The 17577-nt window shown below is 43.7% G+C and overlaps 2 protein-coding genes across 2 annotated transcripts; one reads left to right on the top strand and one right to left on the bottom strand.

The window, feature by feature from the left end:
* The first annotated feature begins 1941 nt into the window (after window positions 1-1941).
* LOC139390432 (signal-transducing adaptor protein 1-like) lies at window positions 1942-5909 on the top strand. The gene is made up of 10 exons (XM_071137552.1): window positions 1942-2227; window positions 2448-2519; window positions 2626-2742; window positions 2889-2945; window positions 3186-3364; window positions 3466-3597; window positions 3825-3894; window positions 4086-4188; window positions 5511-5687; window positions 5774-5909. The coding sequence occupies exons 1-10, from the start codon at window positions 2126-2128 to the stop codon at window positions 5875-5877; spliced, it is 1113 nt and encodes a 370-aa protein (XP_070993653.1). The 5' UTR covers window positions 1942-2125; the 3' UTR covers window positions 5878-5909.
* A 302-nt stretch (window positions 5910-6211) lies between these two features.
* LOC139390431 (ankyrin repeat domain-containing protein 13D-like) lies at window positions 6212-17388 on the bottom strand. The gene is made up of 16 exons (XM_071137551.1): window positions 16638-17388; window positions 16367-16502; window positions 14537-14661; window positions 14066-14111; window positions 13758-13901; window positions 13403-13592; window positions 13217-13283; window positions 13038-13119; window positions 12895-12956; window positions 12649-12779; window positions 12378-12535; window positions 9688-9801; window positions 7784-7956; window positions 7535-7623; window positions 7194-7418; window positions 6212-7006 (listed from the first exon to the last, which is right to left on the bottom strand). Exons 1-16 carry the CDS (start codon window positions 16719-16721, stop codon window positions 6943-6945), a joined length of 1890 nt encoding a protein of 629 aa, XP_070993652.1. The 5' UTR covers window positions 16722-17388; the 3' UTR covers window positions 6212-6942.
* Between the last annotated feature and the right edge of the window lie 189 nt (window positions 17389-17577).

The following is a 17577-nucleotide window of genomic DNA, read 5'->3' on the forward strand; positions in this document are numbered from 1 at the left end:
CATCTGTTGAAGCGGTATGAGAATTGGAGTGGGTATAGGGTATCCTGGGGGATGCTGTTGATGTGAGCCATGACCAGCCTTTCAAAGCACTTCATGGCTACCGACGTGAGTGCTACGGGGCGGTAATAATTTAGGCAGGTTACCTTCACTTCCGTGGGCACAGAGACTCTAGTGGCTTGAAACATGTAGGTATTACAGACTCAGTCGGGGAGAGGTTGAAAATGTCAGTGAAGACACTTGCCAGTTGGTCGGCGCATGCTTTAAACTAAGTACACGTCCTGGTAATCCATCTGGCCCCGTGGCTCCCATCAGCTACTGAGAGCGTTATCACACAGTCATTCAGAACAGCTGGTGCTCTCGTGCATGCTTCAATGTTGCTTGCTTCGAAGCGAGCATAAAAGGCATTTAGCTCGTCTGGTAGGCTCACGTCACTGGGAAGCTCGCGTCTGGGTTTCCCTTTGTAGCCTGTAATAGTTTTCAAGCCCTGACATATCCGACAAGCGTCGGAGCCGGCGTAGTAGGATTCAATCTTAATCCTGTATTGATGCTTTGCTTGTTTGATGGTGTGTCTGAGGGCATAGCGGGATTTATTCTAAGTGTCCAGATTAGTTTCCCGCTCCTTGAATGCGACAGCTCTGGCCTTTAGCTCGATGTGGATGTTGCCTGTAATCTATGGCTTCTGGTTGGGATATGTACATACGGTCTTATTGATGAAGCCAATGACTAAGGTGGTATACTCCTCAATACCATTGGATGAATCCCGGAATATATTCCAGTCTGTGCTAACAAAACAGCCCTGTAGCGTAGCATCTGCGTCATCTGACCGCTTGTAAGCAGGAATCAGGAAGAAATAATTATGGTCAGGTTTGTCAAATGGAGGGAGAGGGAGAGCTTTGTATGCATCTCTGTGTGTGGAGTAAAGGTTGTCTATAGTTTTTTACCTCTGGTTGCACACGTGACATGCTGGTGAAAATGTTGTAAAACTGATTTAAGTTTGCCTGCATTAAAGTCTCCGGCCACTAGGAGCGCCACTTCTGGATGAACATTTTCTTGTTTGCTAATGGCCTTATAGAGTTGGTTGAGTGAGGTCTTAGTATAATAATATAGATGAGAACTCTCTTGGTAGACAGTGTGGTCTACAGCTTATCATAAGGTACTCTACCTCAGGCAAGCAATACCTCAAGACTTTTTTAATATTAGACATCACGCACCAGCTGTTGTTGACAAAAAGACACACACCCCCACCCTTCGTCTTACCAGATTGTATAGATACTAGTGTCCAGATAAGTCCAGGCAGAGAGAGACCATCGTGCTGGGCAATATTAAAGAGATATGGGAAATAAGGCCAGGATTATAGAACATAACACTTTTAAATCTAGTTCGATAACACTTTTAATATTGGTTTATAAAATGGATCTGGCCGCAGTTTGGGAGGAGTTGGAGAGGGGAGCAAAGCTGGTTTGGTTGGTCTGATGGGTGATACATTTCCAGACGTGTCAGAGATTCAGGATGTTCTTTGTCTGCAATCTCCCAAAGGTGGACATGACTTCTGGGAAGAGCGCAGTTTGAAGAACACAGTCCAGTTGTGTGTTTCCTCCCAACGGTTTAAATACAATTCTTCATTGTTAATGGGAAGAACTGGTTTGTATACTCATTGAGGGCAGTGGTCGTTAGGCGACACATCCGGAAAAACAAAGTCAATTTTGGGAAACAGTCCAACATAAAGCACACTTCTAAAAAAATAAAGCAAAAGGAAAGTGATTATGCGGGTGCCTGTGCTTGTGTGTATGTGTGTGTGCGCGTGCAGGCGCTTGCGCGTGTCAGTCCCGGGTCAAAGTGCTAAAGGGCGCCCTACCTAGTGGTGGTACATTTCCCTCAGTAAGCCACTACACTGCTTCCTCATTCTCTAAGTCCCTATACTGCCCGAGGACTGAGGGAGAGAGGAGACGATAAGCTAAATCAATGAATAACACAAAATGATTCTGCAGGAGTAAAAGTTCTGAGTGAATCGTTCCAGTGGTGGACTGGGTCACAGAGGGCTATCTCAGGGACCCAATTGGTCTGGGTTATAGTGAACTGAACTAGAACGAACCGACCTGACTTGAACCAGGGAATAAGTAGGATCATGGCAGAATCTCCTGTAGGGGTGTACAAGAGGAGGGACACCATCACAGCTCTACCTCTGTACTATTCAGGACACCTGCTGAAGAAATACACTGGAGAGAAAGTAAGGAGGTAGAGAATGGTGGAGTGGGAATAAGGAATCGTAGAGAGAGAATGACAGACTGTAAGCACAAGGGAGAGAGGAGAGACTGAAAAGGATATTGAACTTATCAAAGTTAGATTTAGAATTAGGTATGTTTACTGTATCAAGTAAAGCTGTTGGGCATGTCTCTGCTCGTATAGAGTAGTGGACTTCCTTTTGACTCTGGTTTGTCAATTTCCAGGACTTCAAGAAATGTTATGGAGAGCTCCGTGGATCTACAATCTTTCTGTACACAGACCAGATGCACGACACAGTAAGAGAATAGCTGCATTCATCTAATCTCTCAGCTTTATTGTACTTGAATCAAGTATTGGAATCGATCTATGGCTTGACTAATCGGATATGCAATTCCCTGTCAGTACTCAGAGAAACTGGACCTTCAGATGTTGAAGTCGATGGTGATGGATGCTCCCTATCAAAAGAACAGGTCGACCATCTACACTCTCACCCTGTCCAATGAGGAAGTGCAGCTTAAGGTCATTTATGTTACATTCAGTCATATTGCTGCCACTCCTATACATAATGTCTTACTGGCAAATAGTCATATAAAAATGTGTTGCGCAATAGTGCAGCCATAACAGGCACCTGGGGCAGGAGTAATAACTGTTGATATCTGATGTAGGTGGATAACCCCAACACAGGAGAGGAGTGGAGAGGTTTCATCATGACTGTGGCCACTGTAAGTATAACACACACACACACACACACACACTGTCACCGTTAAATACTTATTTTGACCCACACTCCTTGGAGGTAAGTATCAAGAGAGAATTTCCAGATTAAACTAAAGAGCAAAGCAAGCTTGCAATTTGTTTCACTGGTGAGTGATTACAGACAGAGAGAAAAAAATGTGTAAACCTTAGTATTATGCATCTTTTGTGGATGATGATACTGATGATGATGATGATGTGCCCTGCAGAGGGAGATCCCCAGTAAGCTGCAGCTGCTCCCAGGTCAGATACTGAGGCTGGAAGAGGTTCTGTCTGAGGAGCAGAAGAGACAGGCCGCCTGTTCTCCTCTGCTTACCACCACCTACCCTATCCATCCCTCCTCCTCCCCAGGCAACACATATGACAACACCCTCAATGGAATCCCCCTGTGAGGATTGTCGTGTTTCGGTTCCTTTTTTTATATTAAAATATATTGTTCTCTCCCCGTCTCCTCTCAGCCTCTTTTCTCTTTTCTCCTCCTCCCTCCAGCTGTTTCTTCCCCGTGTCTCGTCAGAAGGCAGAGAAGATGTTGAAAGAGAACACAGAGTACGGCAACATCATCCTCCGTCCCTCGACCGACAACACTAACTACGCCATCACCTTGAGACAGGACAACCCCAGGTCTTGAGCTTTAACACCTTACCCCCGAAGCCTGACCTTTAACCGCAGACACCTACACCCTGTAACTCCTGTTACTTACAGACCTCAAGTATTTCACCATCCACTAAACAAACCTGTATTGACAACAGCAGCCGTACCCTATAAGAAAACAGTGTCTGTGGTTGAGGGAGTAGAGAGGAGACATTGTGAGTACTCTTAAGACTTACCGGACTCTTTCTATCTTTCAGTGGCCCGGTGATGAAGAGCTACAAAGTGCTTTCCATAGACACAGGCTTCGTCATAGAACTAAATTCCCCGGTGAGTCCTGCTCCTCCAGCCGGACTCTCATCCTATCAGGATGGGCTAAAAACATAGCACTGAAATGAAAGACGACACTCCATATAAACTCAGTGCCTTGACAGTCTGTCAAGTTGTTTTTGTGAAATGACATGTTTGTCGTATGCCTGCCTCCAATATGAGGTAACTTCCTAATGCATCTGTTTCATCAGGTGACTGTCCCTTCCCTGGCGGCGGTGCTAGACCACTTCCTGATGGAGACAGAGTTCCGTCTGCAACCATACCTGGTTCCGCAGACCTACGACACCTGCATTGGTAAGAGAGCATCATAACTCCGCAAATAACTTGATTCACCACCAATGCTCCCTCAAAAACATTTCAGCACCGAGCAAATTTCAGGTCTGCTGAGCGCAAACTTGAATGTTGTGAAAATTCTGTGCAACTTCCAGGGTGCGTTCACTGTGAACACCGAGGCTGTACCCACTTGAATTTACAGTTTTAGACAGTGGTCAACTAGGCTACTGTGGCTATTTGATCAAAATGTAGGCCTACCAGAATGGCCTACCATCAAAAACAATGGAGAAAATGGATCCCATAACATTTTGCCATGGAAATAGCTGTTCTATCATTCAGCCTACAGTAGCAGCCAATGTGTGGTGTTCAATGTAGGCCTACATTCCATGAGACTTTTGAAAACAATATGTAGGGTTTAACATTAACCTGTTAATCCACTTTTACTTCAGACAAGGTGACTGCAAATGTTGTGTTGTTTGATGCAAACAACACACTTTACAAAATACAATGCATTATTATTCCAATACCATTATTACAGAAAATCTGACAAATTATGCTACCCTCAGGCTATTGGATATTTATCTTATTCAAGCCTGTGTCAAAATACAACACTGCCTCTTTAAGACAAAAAAACTCTTTACCTGACTTGCTTTTCAAAGATGTCTAGAAATGTACATATTTTGTGTTCTTGTAGGAAGCAATCACTCTCCTATTGCTGACTACAAATGATCTATAACTGGGCTAAGAACTCACTAACTAGCAAGGGATATGAACAAATGTGCACGTGGTTACATGCAGCTCTCACTTTGATCTCAAAACAAGCAAATCTACTCAGAAGCGCTCATGCTGTAAACACAGTCCAGTTCAAAGTGAATGGCACAGATCCATATATGGCAATGGCCTATTTGAATACAGGCCTACTGCATCTCTGATTGGTTATAGCGCACCAGTCTGTGTAGAGTACCAGCTGAGTTGTGCCTGTCATTGCAATAGAATCCAACTCCGGTGCGTTCTGCCTACAACAAAATCTTTTGCATAGTTAGTTTTGTATAGTAAGTTTAGCATTGTTCATTTTGTTTTGGTATGTTGCATTGAAAGTGGCTATTACTGCATTGATTCGATCACAGTACAGGGCAATGTTGATTAAATAAGGGGGAAATCTAGAAAGTTGAGTAAAGTTCAATCTCGTGCTTCCCTGCACAGACTGATATTTCTTCTGTGCAGCTCCCCCGGGACACACATGCAGCTTAAAGGGAACATTGTTCACCACTTAAGGATAAACCTATCCCCGTAATGATCATATCATTTCTCCTGTATCATACAGTGTAACTTGTGCCCATCAGAGCTGCCACCCGAAAAGCCCACTTTGCCATCCAAAACAGTCCCGAGGGCAAGAGTGGCACCGATGATCCACACACAGTCCCCGGCGGGGGACATCCCTCCCTCCTATCCCATACCCCTAATTCCAACCAAAGCCACGGAGGCAGGGAATGAATATCAGGACGCAGATGACATATCAGGTGTGTCTCAGTGTGTTTACAATCGATGTGGGTGAAGTCCCAGACTTGTACTTTAAACTTCTCTTCTGTCTGTCTCTACTCTCCAGGCCCCGAACCTAAAGATCTGCATCAGGAGCTTCGCATAGCAGTACAGAGGAGGAAGGAACAGATCTACACTGGGTCACCGTTTTTACGCACTATACAAAAATAACACGCCCAACAGCAGTACCGTCAAAATGTCACAGAGGAAAACGCCCTCCAGTGTAATCTTGTCTAAATCCCCACGTAGCTACGTCATCTACTGTATCTAGCATGGTTTTATGTCTGACATAAATAGGTGAGGCACTATACAAGCAGGGGACTTTGTACCATCAAGTCCCAATGGCAAGGCAACATCCTGAAAATCCTCCGTGTGCCAACGCGTGAAGAACGGGCTTCAGTGAATGACATCTAATTCAAACTACTTTTTCAAATAAGCCTCACAAAAAGAGAAACTAATCAAGTTTAAACTGTAGTGATATGTAAATATGGTCTTGTTTGTATTGTTGAAATCATGCTGGCTTTTTATTTTTTTTACAGCTCATGCTTCTCTCAAGTTGAAAATAACACAATGTTATATAGATTCTGTGTAATATAATTTTGCATAAAAATGAACACTGGCCTAGATGTCTGTGAATGGTTCATCTTTACACACACATTCAGAAATGGACTACCACACCAATGCTTCAGGGACATTGGGTAAATGTATTTTCCAAGTCACGCGCAAGAGTCAACCAACATAATTCTGTTTCAAACACTACAACATCATTTTTTTCAATAATTATCTAATATAAGCATTTGTTTGTATCATAGGTCAAAGGTTAAAGGATTTTTATCACTCAAAATAATGACAGCAGGGTTGTGAAAAAGAAAGCAAAATGCAAAGTGATGTTAACGTTTCCCTCTTCATCCATCCAAAAGTATCTGCTCTCAGAGCCTCAGTGCTAGTTTGACAACCTCTCCCCCTCTCATCTCCCCCTTCATTCCCACTGGACAGGCGACAGCAAATATGGCAATTGCCCACAAAGCAGTTTCCACCCTATTGCTTTTACCCACCTTGCGGCCAGTACCATGTCTAACTCCCTCCATCCCTGAATACTGTACCCGTACTCTTTCAGTGCCCCATTAAGACCTCAAATAAACAAATGAAAAATAAAATAATAATAATTTAACATTGCAGGATAAAAAAAACTATAAATTAACACGTTTGTTCCTCAATCCTCTGCCGTCGCCGTGGCTACTTCTCTAAGAGCGAAAGCTGAAGGATCCTCTCCAGCTCCTCCGCTTCCTGCTGCCTCACCCTGTAACAGGAAACATAAGTCAATTGGCATAGAAACTGGAAGTCAATCACCTAAAATCCTTTTCCTTCCATCCTATTAATGCCCCTCTCCATGACTATGTTCAACATTTCTAGGATGGGTTCCTCTCCTCATCCTCTTGTCAGAGAACAATGGATGAACAAAGCAAGAAAACCCCTCTCTCTCTCACCTGTCCATTTTTTCCTGCTCCCTGCACGAGAGGTCCATGGCGATGCGTAGCTGCTCGTCAAAGCTGTTCACCGCGGAAAACGCTCCCGGCATCCGGGGCTCAGCCACTGAGCTGTAGGAGGGAGGGGAGTTGGCTCCGGGGTCCGACGGAGAGACTGACAGGGGAGATGCGGGATCTCCTTCCTCACCACCAGCCAATGAGATCGACATGGACTCCTGGATCGCCCTATCAGAGAGGTAGCGGGAGGACAGTTTAAAAAGGTAACGCTAAAGAGGGAAAGCCTTGTAATACATGATCTGACATGGACAAGGGGAAGGGGAAATGGAGGTAGGATTTCTCACCTCTCAAGCTGAGAGTCGTCCTCATACAGTGGTGACTGTATGTGCCCAGAAACAGGACGACTGTTAGTCAGAGCTTCCCATATAGTCACCTACAGAGAGAGGCATTATTATGCATGTCTTGTACTTACTGAACTTCCATGGCAATCATCATGAAAATCTGAAGCTGATAAATATCTAAGATATGGATCAATGACTTATATTAAACAATGGATTTGCCAGCTCTAAAAACACACTTATTTCCTGTCTCACCTGGTCGCTTTCTGTCCCTGCATCCAATAGGCTCTGCTGGATGGCAAACTGCAGCAAGTTATCATCCTCATCTCTCATTGGCTCGCTGCGGCCCGGACCAAGAGTGGTGTAGTCCGGGGGTGGTTGAAAAACGGAGGGGTCCACCTCGCAGTGAAAGGGAGGGGGGGCCTGCCCTGCAAGCAGATGGACGTGGAGTTAGCGTGTGTGTGTGTATATACAGTGCCTTGCGAAAGTATTCGGACCCCCTTGAACTTTGTGACCTTTTGCCACATTTCAGGCTTCAAACATAAAGATATAAAACTGGATTTTTTTGTGAAGAATCAACAACAAGTGGGACACAATCATGAAGTGGAACGACATTTATTGGATATTTCAAACTTTTTTAACAAATCAAAAACTGAAAAATTGGGCGTGCAAAATTATTCAGCCCCCTTAAGTTAATACTTTGTAGCACCACCTTTTGCTGCGATTACAGCTGTAAGTCGCTTGGGGTATGTCTCTATCAGTTTTGCACATCGAGAGACTGAAATTCTTTCCCATTCCTCCTTGCAAAACAGCTCGAGCTCAGTGAGGTTGGATGGAGAGCATTTGTGAACAGCAGTTTTCAGTTCTTTCCACAGATTCTCGATTGGATTCAGGTCTAGACTTTGACTTGGCCATTCTAACACCTGGATATGTTTATTTTTGAACCATTCCATTGTAGATTTTGCTTTATGTTTTGGATCATTGTCTTGTTGGAAGACAAATCTCCGTCCCAGTCTCAGGTCTTTTGCAGACTCCATCAGGTTTTCTTCCAGAATGGTCCTGTATTTGGCTCCATCCATCTTCCCATCAATTTTAACCATCTTCCCTGTCCCTGCTGAAGAAAAGCAGGCCCAAACCATGATGCTGCCACCACCATGTTTGACAGTGGGGATGGTGTGTTCAGCTGTGTTGCTTTTAAGCCAAACATAACGTTTTGCATTGTTGCCAAAAAGTTTAATTTTGGTTTCATCTGACCAGAGCACCTTCTTCCACATGTTTGGTGTGTCTCCCAGGTGGCTTGTGGCAAACTTTAAACAACACTTTTTATGGATATCTTTAAGAAATGGCTTTCTTCTTGCCACTCTTCCATAAAGGCCAGATTTGTGCAATATACGACTGATTGTTGTCCTATGGACAGAGTCTCCCACCTCAGCTGTAGATCTCCGCAGTTCATCCAGAGTGATCATGGGCCTCTTGGCTGCATCTCTGATCAGTCTTCTCCTTGTATGAGCTGAAAGTTTAGCGGGACGGCCAGGTCTTGGTAGATTTGCAGTGGTCTGATACTCCTTCCATTTCAATATTATCGCTTGCACAGTGCTCCTTGGGATGTTTAAAGCTTGGGAAATCTTTTTGTATCCAAATCCGGCTTTAAACTTCTTCACAACAGTATCTCGGACCTGCCTGGTGTGTTCCTTGTTCTTCATGATGCTCTCTGCGCTTTTAACGGACCTCTGAGACTATCACAGTGCAGGTGCATTTATACGGAGACTTGATTACACACAGGTGGATTGTATTTATCATCATTAGTCATTTAGGTCAACATTGGATCATTCAGAGATCCTCACTGAACTTCTGGAGAGAGTTTGCTGCACTGAAAGTAAAGGGGCTGAATAATTTTGCACGCCCAATTTTTCAGTTTTTGATTTGTTAAAGTTTGAAATATCCAATAAATGTCGTTCCACTTCATGATTGTGTTGTTGATTCTTCACAAAAAAATACTGTTTTATATCTTTATGTTTGAAGCCTGAAATGTGGCAAAAGGTCGCAAAGTTCAAGGGGGCCGAATACTTTCGCAAGGCACTGTATGTATGTATGTATGTATGTATGTGTGTATATATATATATATATATGTGTGTGTGTGTATGTGCGTGCGTGGTTACCAGCCTCGGGGGCCTCCTCTGGTGTGTGTACAGTGACAGAGCTGACAGGCTCATCACAGCCACACAGGTTACTGAAGGTCACTCTAGCATTCAACACATGGAACAGAGGGATCTCTAAGAGAGAAAGAAAGATGTATGGGTAAACCACTTCTCCAATCTTTTTGGCTCTATAACAAATAATAAAGAGCAAAAACATATACAGGATCAAATACAAATCTTAGAATCAACTATTAAAGACTCCCAGAACCCACTGGATTCTCCAATTACCTTGAATGAGCTTCAGGACAAAATAAAAACCCTCCAACCCAAAAAGGCATGTGGTGTTGATGGTATCCTTAATGAAATGGTCAAATATACAGACAACAAATTCCTATTGGCTATACTAAAACTCTTTAATATCAGCCTTAGCTCTGGCATCTTCCCCAATATTTGGAACCAAGGACTGATCACCCCAATCTACAAAAGTGGAGACAAATTTGACCCCAATAACTACAGTGGGATATGCATCAACAGTAACCTTGGGAAAATCCTCTGCATTATCATTAACAGCAGACTCGTACATTTCCTCAATGAAAACAATGTACTGAGCAAATGTCAAATTGGCTTTTTAAGCAAATTACTGTAAAACAGACCATGTATTCACCCTGCACACCCTAATTGACAACCAAACAAACCAAAACAAAGGCAAAGTCTTCTCATGCTTTGTTGATTTCAAAAAAGCCTTAGACTCAATTTGGCTTGAGGGTCTGCTATACAAATCGATGGAAAGTGGTGTTGGGGGGTAAAACATACGACATTATAAAATCCATGTACACAAACAAGTGTGCGGTTAAAATTGGCAAAACACACACATTTCTTCCCACAGGGCCGTGGGGTGAGACAGGGATGCATCTTAAGCCCCACCCTCTTCAACATATATATATATATATATATATATATATATATATATATCAACGAATTGGCGCAGGCACTAGAAAAGTCTGCAGCATCCGGCCTCACCCTACTAGAATCTGAAGTCAAATGTCTACTGTTTGCTGATGATCTGGTGCTTCTGTCACCAACCAAGGAGGGCCTACAGTTGCACCTAGATATTCTGCACAGATTCTGCCAGACCTGGGCCCTGACAGTAAATCTCAGTAAGACCAAAATAATGGTTATCCAAAAAAGGTCCAGTCGCCAGGACCACAAATACAAATTCCATCGAGACACCATTGTCCTAGAGCACACAAAAAACTATACATACCTTGGCCTAAACATCAGCGCCACAGGTAACTTCCACAAAGCTGTGAACGATCTGAGAGACAAGGCAAGAAGGGAATTCTATGCCATCAAAAGGAACATAAAATTCAACATACCAATTAGGATCTGGCTAAAAATACTTGAATGAGTCATAGAGCCCATTGCCCTTTATGGTTGTGAGGTCTGGGGTCTGCTCACCAACCAAGAATTCACAAAATGGGACAAACACCAAATTGAGACTCTGCACGCAGAATTCTGCAAAAATATCCTCTGTGTACAACGTAGAACACCAAATAATGCATGCAGAGCAGAATTAGGCCGATGCCCACTAATTATCAAAATCCAGAAAAAAGTAATTCAATTCTACAACCACCTAAAAGGAAGCGATTCCCAAACCTTCCATAACAAAGCCATCACCAACAGAGAGATGAACCTGGAGAAGAGTCCCCTAAGCAAGCTGGTCCCGGGGCTCTGTTCACAAACACAAAAACACCCCACAGAGCCCCAGGACAGCAGCACAATTAGACCCAATCAAAATCATGAGAAAACAAAAAGATAATTACTTGAAACATTGGAAAGAATTAACAAAGAAACAGAACAAACTAGAATGCTATTTGGCCCTAAACAGAGAGTACACAGTGTCAGAATATCTGACCACTGTGACTGACCCAAACTTAAGGAAAGCTTTGGCTATGTACAGACTCAGTGAGCATTGCCTTGCTATTGAGAAAGGCCGTCGTAGGCAGACATGGCTCTCAAGAGAGGACAGACTATGTGCACACTGCCCACAAAATGAGGTGGAAACTGAGCTGCACTTCCTAACCTCCTGTCCAATGTATGACCATATTAGAAACATATTTCCCTCAGATTACACAGAACCACAAAGAATTTAAAAACAAACCCAATTTTGATAAACTCCCATATCTACTGGGTGAAATTCCACAGTGTGCCATCACAGCAGCAAGATTTGTGACCTGTTACCACAAGAAAAGGGCAACCAGTGAAGAACAAACACCATTGTAAATACAACCCATATGTATGCTTATTTATTAACCCTTGTGACCCTTAACCATTTGTACATCGTTAAAACACTGTATCCTCATTACATTTGTAATGTCTTTATTGTTTTGAAACTTCTGAATGTGGAATGTTTAATGTTAATTTGTATTATTTATTATCTACCTCACTTGCTTTGGCAGTGTTAACACGTTTCCCATGCCAATAAAGCCCATTGAATTGAATTGTAGAGAGAGAGATGTGAGGTGGCAAGGGTGAAGAGAACGGAAATCTTCAAACTCTCGTCACTTTGTTTCAGCCTAAATTGTAAAGCGCTTCCTTTTTCTTCTGAAAGAAGCACCTCCTCCTCTCAATGTCCTCTCTCTGGGACTGTCTGTTCCTGACCCCAGCCTAGGAGGTATGGCCTAGGGGGCAGTTTAGATATTAAACCTCACCTATTTTGACAGGGAAGCCGGGGGGCAGGCTCAGGGTGATGAAATCACGTAGTTTGGCAAAGTGGGCATTAGAGATGGCCATTAGGTCAATGATGGGCGTGACCTGCTCAGCCAATGACAGAGGGTGAGCCTCACTCAACCACAGATGGGCCTTAAACCTAGAGACAGAGCGCGAGAGAGACACTTGCATTAAACATGGTGGTGATATTGTGCTTGACTGTGCGTTTGCTATGGTTATCCCAGTTCTCTGTTGCCACAGCAACAGCGGTACCTCTGGACCTTGCTGGTGAGCTCCACAGGGCGTCCAATGTCTCGTTCGTTGAGTTGGAACTCTGGGTCAAAGTATTCCTCAGCTGTGATGGCTGTGGGGTTATGGGGGCTGGCATACTGACACACATTACTCTGAGAGACATGGGGAGAGACAGACACACCAATGAGCACGTCCATCTGTCAGTCCATCAAAGCACCTATCCACCACATACAACTTGAGGTGATGGTGTGTCTTTGAGAAACTCACCCCATTATGAGCAGTATGCTGCTCAGCTATCCCCAGGAAGGACTGAAGAGGAGTCTTGGTGCCTGGGAGGACAGGAGGGTTAGAACCACACTGTGGGTGTATGTATACTATGAACAAATTAAACATAAGAGTGTTCTGTGTACCTTTGCTCTTGGACTTGTCCTGGTCCGACAGGTGCTCTGTTCTTGACCGAGTCACCAACTCCACATTAGTGGCGCTGTATACCTGAAACAAACCAAAGAAAAAAGTATTTTAAATGCCAACAAACTCTAATTTTTTTATGAAAAGCATTTTTAAAGTCCAATAGAGTCTCTGGGCTCACCTTTGCTTCGTAGCCGCTGACTGCCTCACTCTTCTCAGAGCGCCAGCCCCAAATGCCAGACTTGTTCCTGTGCAGTAAAGAGCAGGAGAAAAGCATAAGTAGAGAGACCAGGTAGGTGAGTATGTTGGCTGTGTGTGTTTGTGTGTGAAGTAGCTACCTCTTGAAGGCGATGTGTGTGTGTGTTACCTCTCGAAGGCGATGTTGCGTGTGTTGAGGTGTGTGGAGACGATGGGAGAGGTGAGTCTCTGGGCAGTGTTCTCCTGGGTGGGCAGCATGGCAGCCAGGAGAGATGGGGCATCCCGCGGGGAGAGAGACAGAGGCTCGGTGTACACTACCTGCTTGTCATGGTCCACCTCCATCACCATGGCACCATTCTCTATGGAAACAACACGTTCCCATGGAGACAAAACACACATCACCATTCAACAGGTAGCTATGGAAACAACACAAACCACCATGAGGCTACTCTGCATTCCAAAACAGAAATGCAACAGATGAAACGCAGTGTGGAATAACTAGCCATATCACCAGTGTGTCATACCTTCGCCCTTAAAGATGTAGCTGCGACGGCCCTTGAGCCAGGTCATGTGCTCGAAGCCCAGCAGAGTGGTGTCAACCCGCAGACACGAGCCACTCTTCCACACACGGTACACATCACTGGGACACACCTTGGAGACCAGGGGTACTGAGCAAGGAAAGGAGGGGGAGATGGATGGGGAGAGGGGGACAGAGAATTTGTGGCTTTAATACCACTGCAAACATTTCCGTGCATCACAGTGACAGTAGAATTGGGAGCTAATCCTTTGTGGGGTGCTGAAACCGACCACTGGGAGAACATCGGAAACTCACCCCAACTGGTGAACTCCCATTTCATCTCCACGTAAAAATCCCGGGCCTGAAAGACGGGAGTGTGTTTCAGGTATCTGTGCAATGGTGTATCTGATTGACAGGTGTGTTACCTTTGTGTGTTTTTTGTGGATGAACTGAAGACTGCAAATAGTTTTTCTTTAGTTATGTAAACCTTTATTTACCAAGGCAAGTCAGTTAAGAACAAATTCTTATTTACAATGACAGCCTAGGAATGACGGCCTTGTTCAGGGTCAGAACGACAGATTTTTATATTTTCAGCTTGGGGATTCGATCTAGCAACCTTTCGGTGTGTTACATTTACATTTTAGTCATTTAGCAGACACTTTTATCCAGAGTGACTTACAGGAGCAATAAGGGCACCGACAGATTTTTCCCTTAGTCGGCTCGGGTATTCAAACCAGCAACCTTTCAGTTACTGGCCCCAACGCGCTTAACCGCTACCGGTCTTACCTGTCTTAGCTTGTTGAGCAGTTCTGGGATGCCAGCCAGTCTCTCTGTGGCTCGCTTGAAGTCCCTGTACTGCAGCACCAGCTGACAAAGCTCGGGGTCCCCTGTGCTCACTGCCTCCTGCAAAACTGGACATAGGGTCATTCCATTTGATTTCAATCACTTTTTGACCCTTTTGATTTGAACAACATTATCCATACACACTTAGGCATGGTAGAAGTGGTCGGAAAGTAACTGTTTGTACCTAAATGCCAAAACATTCAGGAGCAAGAGGAGTTCAAAATTGACCCATTTTGCATACCCCACAACACCATGAGACATCCAAGTCTTCATCGCTGGAAAACATTAACGGTTGAGTTTGAAATCATTTAAAAAAGGATACAAACAAGGTTATCAAACTATTTTAGAATTTATTTTAAAGCATTTAAAAAATATAAAAATGTAACCTTTAATGGGTGAACTCAGATTTTTTTCATTTTCATATACGTTGTAGCTTAGACCCTAGATTCAAGTAGCCATACCTTCAAAATCAGTTCGTTGTAGAATTATTGAATTTTAGAATTTTGTATTGGCCAAAATGGTTTGAATGGACCGCTAATTTATTGGACGTTACATTTCAACAACCCTCCCCAACATGCTTGTTGTTGCTACGTGTTCATTCCTTTTTTCAGCCCCGGTAGGACACATTTTGCAGAGTTGTTCCGTATGCTAGTTTGCAACCAGAAAACATAAGAAAACCTGGAGGAAAAAATGAATTATGTTTTGCCAGAAGTGTGCCCTATGCACAAAATCGGCATACATCGACATATTTTGAATAGGTTTTAAAATAAGCGATTTCCCAGCCACTCTCGTGCACTGTCCCCAGTGGAGGAGCTATAGGAGGACAGGCTCATCGTAATGGCTGGAATGGTATGGAATGGAACAGTATCAAACACATGGAAACCATGTTTGACTCTGTTCCATTAATTCCATTCCAGCCATTAATGAGTCCGTCCTCCTTTAGCTCATTACACCAGCTCCATCCAAGCAAGGCATTTGATTGGTTTGACGTGTTGCGAGGTGTCACTGATTTACAGCGGGCTCCAACCCCTATTTAGCAAATTTTCTACCATGGACTTCACCAGGCTTCACATTTAGGGAAGCTTGGTTTTCGATGAGGCTATTAAGAATCTTATCTACATAATCTGTGGTGTTTGTGTTGTGCCCGCCCTCAGTTAAAACAGCCCATTTTAACTCATAGAAGTATATTTCATAGAATGGACTTACAGTATCCCTTCAGACCACTGCAATGTAGCTGGTACACCATTCAAATGTTAATTGAATCTACGTTTTAAGCGCCAATTACTTACACAAAGATGGATGCTGGTCCACCTACAGTCGTATGTCATCTTAAATCGGAATATCTGTTCTATTATCTATATTTCAATAGGTTTCCTATGGAAGGCCGACTATTTAAAACTGATATTCTAATTTGAGTCAACATTATCTGATGTGTGGACCTCCAACGATCTTTGTGGTACCATAGACTTCAAGGAGAGTAGGGCAGCTAAACGCCCTTTGAGAACCTTGATCTCCTGAATGTTTTGTCAGAAAGGGACTTTTTGGACCTGAATGCCCACTTCTACCAAGGGCAAATATAAATATGGAAAGTTTTGTTCAAACCAAAAGGTGTGCGGTCAAAACGTAATTGAACTGAAATGGAACGACCCCACAGACACACGATATTAACCCAGATAGCTATCCTTCAAAACAAACAGACTGCAATATAAATGACTCTGCTTTGTTTATGGAGAACACTATTCTTCCCAGTCATTCCCCAGTTTATACACTCACTAGTCCAACTCTGCGAGTTGCAGTGCGTCGGGTCTGCGCAGTGTCGGAGCAGCACACGGGTTGATTCAAGGTGGCCCAGACACACCGCCAGCTCTAGCGGGGTGCGCCCCCGAGCATCTAAACGCTCCACATTCTCCTGTGGAAAAACAGCCCTGGTGGGTCATGAAAGCCGGGCACGCCTCTCAGCGGTGCGGCAGCTGTTAAAATCAAAACATTAATGGCTGAAAAAGAAAAGAAACTGATGTTGCTACCTCCCGCCCCGTTGACCTACCTCGTTTTGCTGTAGTTCCCGTTCAAGCTCAATGTATTGGTTGTTCCAAACCAGAAAATGTAAAGGAAACGCCTCTTGAGCCATTGTTTTTCTATAGCTAACTGCTAGCAAGCTAATGATGTTACCTAGCAACTTGCTGGTCAGCTGTCAGTGTTTCCCGTTAGAGCAAACTTGTGATTTACTGCGGGAAGAAACGTGGAAGTACACGTGCACTAAAGAAAAAAAACGCAAGCTAGCGATATTCTACGGGATAAAACGGGTAACTAGCAACGTAGCTAACGCAATTATCGAGAAGCTATGAGTATTACCGTTTGAAATACATGGCTAGCTAGCTCTCTTCTACCCGTTAGTCAGGTAAGCTTGCTAACTGGCTAAAATCATGACACTACTTGGCTAAAATCATGACAGTTCTTATTTTCCATTCCAGCTAGCTGGCTGACATCGCACGCCTGACCATGTCAACCATTAGTCTCGCAATGCCGGTTGTAACAAACGAGGGACTCAAGTTCTGACGATGTGTTAGTAGCAACTCCTATCATCACCCTCTCGCAATGTTTTTTTTTTATCCTGTGCTGTCAAAATAAGACCAATATACGGCCTATTTGGATTTCACATCCAGGTCACTCGAGTCGATGATACATCCGATGATATCAATGCGTATTTTCGGTGTTCATTCCAATCACAATATTCCAGGGAACAAAACCCTATTACAAAAACAGTCTAGTATTCTTAATAAAAACAGACCGCGGCATCTGCGACAAAATGCACCCCAGTTTGTATTATTAATTTATTTTTAGCGTCGCTTCAGCTCCAGGTTATGGCTTGCAGTTGGAGGGAAGGGCGGGATGCATATTGCCATACAATCGAAGGGGTACACAACTGCACTATCCCACTTTTACACCAGCTGCTTAGTAGTGTATGTATGCATGTATGCAGGCTT

Source organism: Oncorhynchus clarkii, chromosome 31 (genome assembly GCF_045791955.1).
Source record: "Oncorhynchus clarkii lewisi isolate Uvic-CL-2024 chromosome 31, UVic_Ocla_1.0, whole genome shotgun sequence".
NCBI lineage: Eukaryota > Metazoa > Chordata > Actinopteri > Salmoniformes > Salmonidae > Oncorhynchus > Oncorhynchus clarkii.

Coding starts and splice junctions, on each gene's coding strand:
- LOC139390431 (XM_071137551.1), bottom strand. CDS start 16,721: ATGGCTCAAGAGGCGTTTCCTTTACATTTTCTGGTTTGGAACAACCAA. Junction 16,503..16,637: donor GGGAACTACAGCAAAACGAG/GTAGGTCAACGG, acceptor GTTTTTCCACAG/GAGAATGTGGAGCGTTTAGA. Junction 12,957..13,037: donor GGACAAGTCCAAGAGCAAAG/GTACACAGAACA, acceptor CTGTCCTCCCAG/GCACCAAGACTCCTCTTCAG.
- LOC139390432 (XM_071137552.1), top strand. CDS start 2,126: ATGGCAGAATCTCCTGTAGGGGTGTACAAGAGGAGGGACACCATCACA. Junction 2,520..2,625: donor CAGACCAGATGCACGACACA/GTAAGAGAATAG, acceptor ATTCCCTGTCAG/TACTCAGAGAAACTGGACCT. Junction 4,189..5,510: donor GACCTACGACACCTGCATTG/GTAAGAGAGCAT, acceptor TGTGCCCATCAG/AGCTGCCACCCGAAAAGCCC.